This window comes from Dipodomys ordii, unplaced genomic scaffold (genome assembly GCF_000151885.1).
Source record: "Dipodomys ordii isolate 6190 unplaced genomic scaffold, Dord_2.0 Scaffold122, whole genome shotgun sequence".
Lineage (NCBI taxonomy): Eukaryota > Metazoa > Chordata > Mammalia > Rodentia > Heteromyidae > Dipodomys > Dipodomys ordii.
Genome location: NW_012267338.1, coordinates 3,330,634 through 3,339,545, shown reverse-complemented (window position 1 = coordinate 3,339,545; position 8,912 = coordinate 3,330,634). Strand labels below are relative to the sequence as shown.

Here is an 8,912-nt window from a genome sequence, read left to right as displayed (position 1 = left end):
GATCTGAGAGTCATGGCTCAAAGCCAACCGGGGCAGGAAAGTCTGTGAAACTCTTATCTCCAATAAACCACTCAGAAAACCAGAAGTGGTGTTGTGGCTCAAGTGGTAGAGCACCCGCCTTGAGCTAAAGAGCTGAGGGACAGCGCCCAGGCCCAGAGTTCAAGCTACGTGACCACCAAAAAAAAAAAAAAAAGTTCACATTGTCTGAACCAATGAAGACTAGGAATTTCTGCCATTTGGTGGGGAAGGAAAGAGGATGGGGTGGGAGCCATTTTAAAGCTTAAAAGAGTTGATCTAGACCTACGTCGGGGCTGTGTCTTCCTCTCTTTTTTTCTTTTTCGTTCCTCTTTGCAACACTAAGCTTTGAGCCCAAGGCCTTGCACTTGCTAAGCTGGTGTGACATTGCTGGGCCACGCCTCCAGCCCTGTTTTCACTGGTTCTGTTTAAGCCAGGACCTCCCTGTCTCCCAGGCATGGAGAGCCCTAGAGCTGCTGTCTACCTACTTTTAAGTTTCCCATTGTTACTAAGTTCCCATTGTCATCCACTGTATCCAGCTTCTTTCTGTGGAGATGGAGTCTCAAAGGCTCTTCTGCCCAGGCTAGCCTGATACCGTGAACCTTCCAGTGCCAGCCTCCTGTATAGTTTGGGATGACAGGCAGGAACCACCATACCCAATTATGGGTTGAGAAGGGGTCTCTCAAACTTTCATGCCCAAGCTGGCCTCTTCTCAGCCTCCCGAGAAGCTAGGATTACAGTCATTAGCCACCAGAGCCAGTCTACTGATTGTCTACTAACAAAGCATGAGATCTGGAGTTCACAAGTATTAACTAATCAATCCGGACTTTTTATTTCTTGATTGTTGAGTTGATGGATCATTTAGCCTCTACTAATAAAACAAATGAATGAAAACAAACTTTCCAAGTTAAACTAACACTCTCAGTTGTGTGGTGGGGATGGGGGAGTAAACACAAGAACTTCTGAAAGTTCTCTGACATCCTCTTCATGGAAGTCTTTTAACTTCCAGCTGCTGAACTTTGAGCTGATTGTATTTCATTTGGCAATTGGCTGTAGCTGTGTAACAAAGAAGACATGCTGTTCTCCTGGCTTTACGAAACCTACCAGCTTTTCTTAGTAGGTGTCCAATGTTTTTGGGTTTTAGTTTAACTTATATAGTTACCTAACCTGGTCTAAACCTGGACATGGATTTAAATCAGTAAATATGACACCACTGTTTTCTGACTTTCATCAACAACATTATTAATTGTGTTTTCAACAGATGTTAATCATTAAGCTTCCCACACACACACACACACACACAAACACACTTACCAGTTAGCAGTATTTGTGAAGAAAGGGTGCATTTATACCAATAGTAACAGGACAAACCAGTGCATGGAAATCACAGCACAAAGGAGAAAGATGGCCAACCTGTGGAAGTTGCTTAAAAATAGAAAAGAGGGAGGCCTGAAGAAGGGTGGACTTTTGAAGATGAGGAAGGCTGACCTTAGAGGTAAGGTATGATAAATGCAGATCCAGTAGGGAGAGAGGGAAAACCTGGCTAGGAACCAGAAAAGAAAACAGAAAGGAAAAGAAATTCAATGGGAAACTGGAGGAGTAGTTTGGAGAAGCTGGAGGAAGTCAGGACGGGGGGATGGGAAAATAGTCAACCCATTAATATGAATAATGAACTTAGAGGGATAAGCTGGTTGACAGGAGGATAAATTTGATTTGCTGTTAGATTTCATATGATAATAGACCAGGAAAAAGGCATTAAACCAAAAGATAAAATACATATTTTCAAAATCTAGACCTAACTGGATTTGACTTGGTTTTATTTTGACATTTTACAGTTTGAATTAAGATTGCATTGTTTGGTGTATTAACAAGATTAATATTTAATGTACAGGCAAAGAAGTGGGAGTCTTGAATGCTGACACAGGAAAGCTCTTTAGAAATCATGTAATCCATGTTGTCTAGAAATCATTTGCCATTGATCTAATTTGGGCCCCAAAAGATAAAGTAATTATCCTGAAGTAATATAGCCTATTACCAACAAATAATATTGAAACACGGTTATTCAATAATTCTGGTCCCTTGTTTAATCTATATGCTTTATCTTAAAACTTAAAAAAAATATCTAGCCAGGCAAGTTGGCTCAAGCTATAATCCTAGCTACTTGGGAAGCAGAGATCAGGATATTATAGTTCAAGGCTACCCCAGGCAGAAAGTTCTGGAGATTCCATCTCAATCAATAGCTACACACAGTGACATGCACTTGTCCCCCAATGATTTGAGGAAGCACAAATAGGATCAAAATCCAGGGCAGTCTGGACATAAAGCAAGACCCTACCTTAAACGTTAATAATCTGGACACCTGCAGCTCTCAGCTATCATTCTAGCTACTCAGGAAGCTGAGATCTGAGAATCAGAATTCGAAGCCAGCCTGAGCAGAAAAATCCCCAATAAACTAGCAAAAATGCAGAACTGAAGATATGGCTCAAGCAGTACAGTGCCAACAGTGAGCAAAAAAGGTAAGCAAGGTAGTGAGGCCTTGAGTTTGAGTCTTAAGAAAACCAATCACAACAGAGGGTTGACAGCATAGCTTAAAAAGTAGCACGTCCGCCTAGCTAACTCAAAGCGCTGAGTTTAAAGCTCAGTAATTCTTAGAAAACCAAAGTCTATACACCAACATTCACACAACTCTATATAACTATATGCCCTAGGTTATATTAGACTTCTTCCAGTATTTCTTTCCATTGGGTAACTCCACCCACACAACACACACACACACACACACACACACACACACACACACACCCATAAGCCCTCTCATTTCATATGTCTCACCATAATTATTTTTAGAAATTCCATACTCATATGCATACCTGTTTGTGACTGTGTGCATGCATCTGGAGTGTCAGAGGTTATGGCTTGCCCAAAATGAAAACGTTTATGCTTTTCTTCTTCCCTCACCTTCTCATTAAACCCTACCTTAGGGAAATCCTTATCAATTGAAAAGATTGAACCTAATTAATTAGCTACCATATTAATTAGCTACTATATTAATTTCTCACTTTATCATAGGGATATATCAGGAAGCACCCTACCACTCACTCTGTTCATGGGAATTGCTTGTTTACAGTCTTTGCTTCTGCAAATAGTTCTTCAATAAGCACATTTAGATCTGCATCCATATATGCTAGTGCCCTCATTTCTCTTGATAGAGTTGGTTTCACTAAGTCAAGGACATGTGTTTTTAGCTTTAAAAACCAACATGCCTCACACCTATAATCCTAGCTACTCAGGAGGCTGAGATCTGAGGATCATGGTTCAAAGCCAGCCTGGGCAGGAAAGTCCCTGAGACTCTTATCTCCAGTTAATCACAGAAAAAGCCAGATGTGGCACTGTGGCTCAAGTGGGAGAGCACTAGCCTTGAGCAAAAGGGGCCTAGGGACAGCACCCAGACCCAGAGTTCAAACCCCAGGACCAGGCAAAAAAAAAAAACAGAACAAAACAAAACAAAAACCAAAACACTAAAATGCTTCCTTAAGAAAGATGTAGTGGTGCACATTTGCACCTAAAATTAATAAAAATAAATGCATTCTTTCATTAACTATCTCCTTAAAAAATATTTTGAAGTCTTTGCAAGAAGAGTTAGAATCAAATAAAATCTCATTAATTTATTGGCATTCATTTGACCTCAAATAAATTTGATGGTATTTTCATAAGTTCATTGCTTGGATTTCTTATCTGGTAAGCTGTATTTCCTATTTTCTTACCCATTTTTCCAATGGATTGTTTGGTTTTCCTTTTAATTTTTAAAAGCTTTTATTTCATTGCCTACATTTTTGCTTATCCTTCAAGTTTGCAAATGATTTTTTCTCAAATATATTGCATTTTTCTTATGTCTTTTGTCATATAAAAGTTTTGAATCTTATTTCCTTATTTAATGTAGTTCTTTAGTATCTTTATGTGTTCATTTGTAATTTTTGTCTTGTCAGAGAAGCTGACTAGCTCAGCCTAGGTTGTATATCTAAGTTCCTAGATTTTCCTACAGAATTTTAATTTACTTAAATATGTATTTTGCAGTTTAATCATTTACCTGTCTAAATCCATTCAGGGTTTATTTTGGGACTTGTATAAAATAAAGATCTTTCTTTCTTTCCTCATAGATAAACATACCAATTCCCCTTATATTAACTAAGCCAACCTTTTCCCACCAAATGTGAACTCTTCTTTTGTCATACATCAAATCCACATTTATTTCTTGACAATGTCTAGTTCAGATATCTTTATCTGTTCAGACTGGTTTCAATACTAACTGATTTAATTATAACAATTTTGCAGGATTTTCTGATTTCTGGTTAATCAGATTACACAAATGACTTTGAAGATGGTTGTCAAATATAATTAGTTATATTAAAAACCTTTGTGTAAGCCAGGAACTCGTGGCTCATGCCTATAATCCTTGCTACTCAGAAGACTGAAATCTGAGGATCACAATTTGAAGCCAGCTAAGACAGAAAAAGTCCATAAGACACTTGTCTTTGATTAACCAGCAAAAAATGAAAGTGGAGGCATGCCCCAAGTGGCAAAGCACCAACCTTGAGGAGGAAAAGCCCAAGCAGAACCCAATACACCAGAATAGTATTTGTGTAGTTCTTTTTAGAACATCTGCCTTCCCAATGTTGCCTCTGTAAATGTGGGAAGACACATTCAAATGTGCTTGTAGGAGCTAAGAAAAAAATAGCAGCTCAGCCTGGTCTTCATTCTTCCATGGGGTGCCGTATTAATGGTACTGTCTCTTTCATCCCCAGGCTAGTGCTTGTGTTCACTCTGAGCTCACACGGCTGCCCAGTGGAGACACCCTTGGAGGGAGTGATCGGACGTGTCCTAGGAGAGGAATTCGATGGGGACTGTTCCCGACTCTCTGAGATCCACTAAAACCACCCTGATTGCATCTGCTGGGAAAGAAGGGACTGGAGGAGAATTACAAGCCGTCCCCTCTCCGCAGGATGAGAATGCCAATGGCCTTGCTGGAGCTCCAGCAACACCACACCTCAGCCTGGGCTCAGCCCCCGAGGTCCTGATGCAAACCTGTGAGCATGACACCCCTCAGCCAGACATGTCTTCTGGTTTGTTCAACCAGCTGGAGAAAGCATGTCTCACCTGCAACTCTCCCAGTGACCCCCAGCTACCAGGAAGCAGCAAGCCCACCACCCCATCCCCAACATCTACAGTAGGAAAAGATTTGGGGCACTCAACCTCCACAATGCCAGCCAATCAGCACACGGGCCAGGCCATCCTAGGTGATCAGCCCAATGCCACTGGCTCACTGGTCCCTAAAGATGCCTCCATGAAATCCCAGAGCACCACCACGGAGCAACCGGAGAACAACAGTGCAACACCGCCACCAAGCAACAGAGAGCCAGCTGAGAACTCAAGTCTCCCTACTGGCGACACCTGTGGCAACAACAAAGAGATCGCATCTTGTGATTTTCCTTCTCCAGATAAACTCCAGGAAAGGGTACACACTCCGCATGCACCGGCCCAGGTGTGGAGTCATTCATCCTCTCCCACAGGTGCACGGGAAGGGGCAAGGCAGGTCTCTGGTTCCATGAAGACACCCTGTAACCCTGCAACAAGAGAGGGCGAAGTTACAGAGACCAGAAAGCCCTCTGCCACCCTCTCTGAGAGCCAAGGCTTCACAGCTGAGACACCTCCACTGTCGCAGCTCACTAGCGAAGATTCGCCATGTCCTCAGGATTCTAAGACTGAGCCCACCCAGCATCGAGTGTCCAAGTTCAGAGAAGCCAGTACGATGACCACCCAAGCTGATCCTGAGCCCAGGGAAGTCCCCGGCAGGGCTCAGCAAGATGCTGAGGTTCAGGCCGTGGCCCTGGTGGAGAGCAGGTCGGTCTCTACCAGCCCCAGCATCCTCACCGCCTTCTTAAAGGAGATCCCTGCCCTGGAGCATCTGGAAGCACAGGAGCAGCTGAGTGTCATCTGCCACGGCCCTGGCGGTGGCAGCCACGTGTTGGAGCTCTGTCACAGCACCCTGGGCCCCCAGGTGCCGCCGGGACCCTGCCCTGCCATCGAGCCACCGCTGCCCACCCATGCCAAACCCGCAGCTGCTTCTGCAGGTTTCCAAGGAAACCACAACCCAGCGAGCCCAGCAGGGGACATCTTCAAAACCCCATCCATCAGCGTGGCCTCCAGTCCGACTCAGGATGGGTGTAATCAAGAAGAGGGACGATCAGCGGGCATCACTCCAGCGGGGCAAGACCGAACCTCCACGCCGCTAGTGGGGACTCATTCCGGCTCTCAGAAAGCTAGCCTGGTCAACCAGATGTCCCTTGGTGCCAACGCCCAAGATGGACTCAATCAGGGACCAGACACCTGTGAAGCCCAGGAATCTGCATTTGGAATGAAAACCACAAATGACCACAAAACAGAACCGCCTGGTCAACCATCCATCTCCTGTAGTCCCCCCGCCAGCAGAGATGGCCAGGCAGGGAGCTTGGACACCATCCTGAAAGGAGGTGCAAAGGAAGGGACCCCGGCCACACTGCAGATAGGAAGAGAACAAGAGTCTGCAGACATGAATACTCCAGAGGCCAAACCCTTACTGCTCACTCCTCAACCTCAAGAGAATGCAGGCCCAGGGTCCACGGCTAATAAGAAAGAACCCTCCCCAATAAGGAAGACCCAAGAAAACATATCAGAAGACCCCAGACAGGCCAGGCCAGCCGCCAGCCTGAGCCTACCCCCCGACTCCCTGGGGGACTCCAGCCCAGGGTCTGGCAAAAGGACCCCTTCTCGGTCAGTGAAGGCCAGTCCCCGCAGGGGCAGCCGGGTCAGTGAGTTCCTCAAGGAGCTGAGTGTGACCGCAGCGGCCGCTCAGGTAGGGCTCACCCCGGGAGAGAAGAAAAAGCAGCTGAGCCTGGACTCCAAGGTCCAGCTGAAGCAGTCCAAGCGTGTGAAGGACGTGGTGTGGGATGAGCAGGGCATGACCTGGGAGGTGTACGGTGCTTCTCTGGACCCAGAGTCCCTGGGAATCGCCATCCAGAACCATTTACAAAGGCAGATTAAGGAACACGAGAAATTAATCAAAACACAAAGTGACCAGACCCGGAGATCCATTTCCTCTGATACTTCTTCAAATAAAAAGCTCAAGGGAAGGCAGCATAATATCTTCCGGTCCATGCTGCAGAATTTTCGTCGCCCCAACTGCTGTGTTCGCCCAGCCCCTTCTTCTGTGCTGGACTAAAAGCAGCGGTGGGGGGATGGAGAGAGGACAGGGGGATTCATGCATACATTTATGGTATTCTTACATGTGTCTGTCAAAGCTGACTTCGTTTTACTTTTCCTGAGGAAACAGGAGAATGAAGCAAGTGTGACCTATAGGAAAATTCTATTAAAAACTGTTGGATCCCTTGACTTAAGTGCCATACCAAAAAATAATAATAATAATAAAAATTAAAAATTCATTTCCACTTGAAAGCAAGAACACAAGGGACAATCTTCCCTGAAGGTTTTGCAGTCTTGATGGAGTAGAAATAATATCTGCCTGGGTTTTTAAATGTGATTTTTTTTGCATCTAAGAATAACATGACCAATATACACGTATCCTTTTGTATTACTGCCTCTATTTATCATGTAATAGTATTTCCATTAAAGTCTCTGCTTTATATTGGGGGGAGGGAATAACACTCTTAGCAAAAGCACTGTTATGATTTCCAGCCCTTTTGAAATAAGAATGTTGTTACCACAGAAAATTTAAGTAGAGAATAAGAGTCACAATGCAAAATATTGAAACAAATTGAGCCCATTCCTAAGCGATATAATCTTGAATGACAGCACTTAAAATTTGTATATAACACATATCAATTAGCATTTGTTAACATCTGAAAGAAGTGCTTTTTATATAAACCTTGGTATAGCTCTGAATAAACACAAGAAGGTTGAATTAGGAAAATTAGCCAAGCTTTCAAATATGAATAACATCTATATCAAATACAGATTTATACATATACATCTTTTCTCTGTGATTCTAGTCAAATTAAATTCATATTTTCTTACCCTTGAGAAAAGATATGAAACTGGGTTCCTAAAAAGTCATCGAATTACAGATTATTATTGGTATATTTTATGTTACACAGGTGTGGAGTAATATTCTCCTGAAACCAGTTACTAAGGTCCTGGTAAGGAATTACACCTAGCACATTACCAAATACTTGTTTTGTTGTGTATCCCCACCCCCCCATACTGCTCAAAGGAAACTTTCATGAGTAACAAACACAGTATATTTAATCTTGCTGTAAACCACAAAAAAATTGTGTTCATCTTTTGATTTAGTTTACTAGCATTTGATAGCAAATCTGGACAGCACCAAATTGAACACATGAATTTCTTCCTTATGTGTAGACTCATTGCTAACATTTAGGATCTGGAGCAAAAAAAAAAAATTCTGAAAACATTTATTTTAAGAGAAATACCATCAAATCTCAACTTTCAGACCCAGTCAAAGAGGTCTTTATGAGCTCATGGTTTGATTGGTGGTGGACAGTCCCTAGACAACCGACAACCTGCCAGCACTCTCTCCTCTCTTGAAGACAGGTTAGTCCCAGACCACAGGGGTTTCCTCCATAGCACTGGGCAGAGCTACCCAGATTCATTGCAGGGATAGAGCGCCATTAAAAGATCAGACTGTTAGATGTTGGAGTGTTCATTGTCTTCTCTAAACTCATTCTCCTGTAAAGTCCAAAAAGAGTATCTGTCTATGTTTTCTTTGAGGACTCAAGTCCTCTTGGCACAGTCAAGCTACACTGTCTTCAGTTTTGTGTTTTTGTGTGATGTATATGAATTTGCAGATTCTGAACATATGTGGGGAAAATATAATGTCTAAACTT

At 43.2% G+C, this 8,912-nt stretch overlaps 1 protein-coding gene across 1 annotated transcript; it reads left to right on the top strand.

Annotated features, from left to right (window-relative positions):
* Positions 1–1,110: 1,110 nt before the first annotated feature.
* On the top strand, positions 1,111–8,468 carry Gprin3 (GPRIN family member 3). Its single transcript, XM_013029758.1, has 2 exons — positions 1,111–1,131; positions 4,818–8,468. Exon 2 carries the CDS (start codon positions 4,910–4,912, stop codon positions 7,268–7,270), a length of 2,361 nt encoding a protein of 786 aa, XP_012885212.1. The 5' UTR covers positions 1,111–1,131; positions 4,818–4,909; the 3' UTR covers positions 7,271–8,468.
* The last annotated feature ends 444 nt before the right edge of the window (positions 8,469–8,912 follow it).

Bases quoted from the DNA above. Each gene is read 5' to 3' on its own strand.
- Gprin3 (XM_013029758.1), top strand. From the start codon at position 4,910: ATGGGGACTGTTCCCGACTCTCTGAGATCCACTAAAACCACCCTGATT.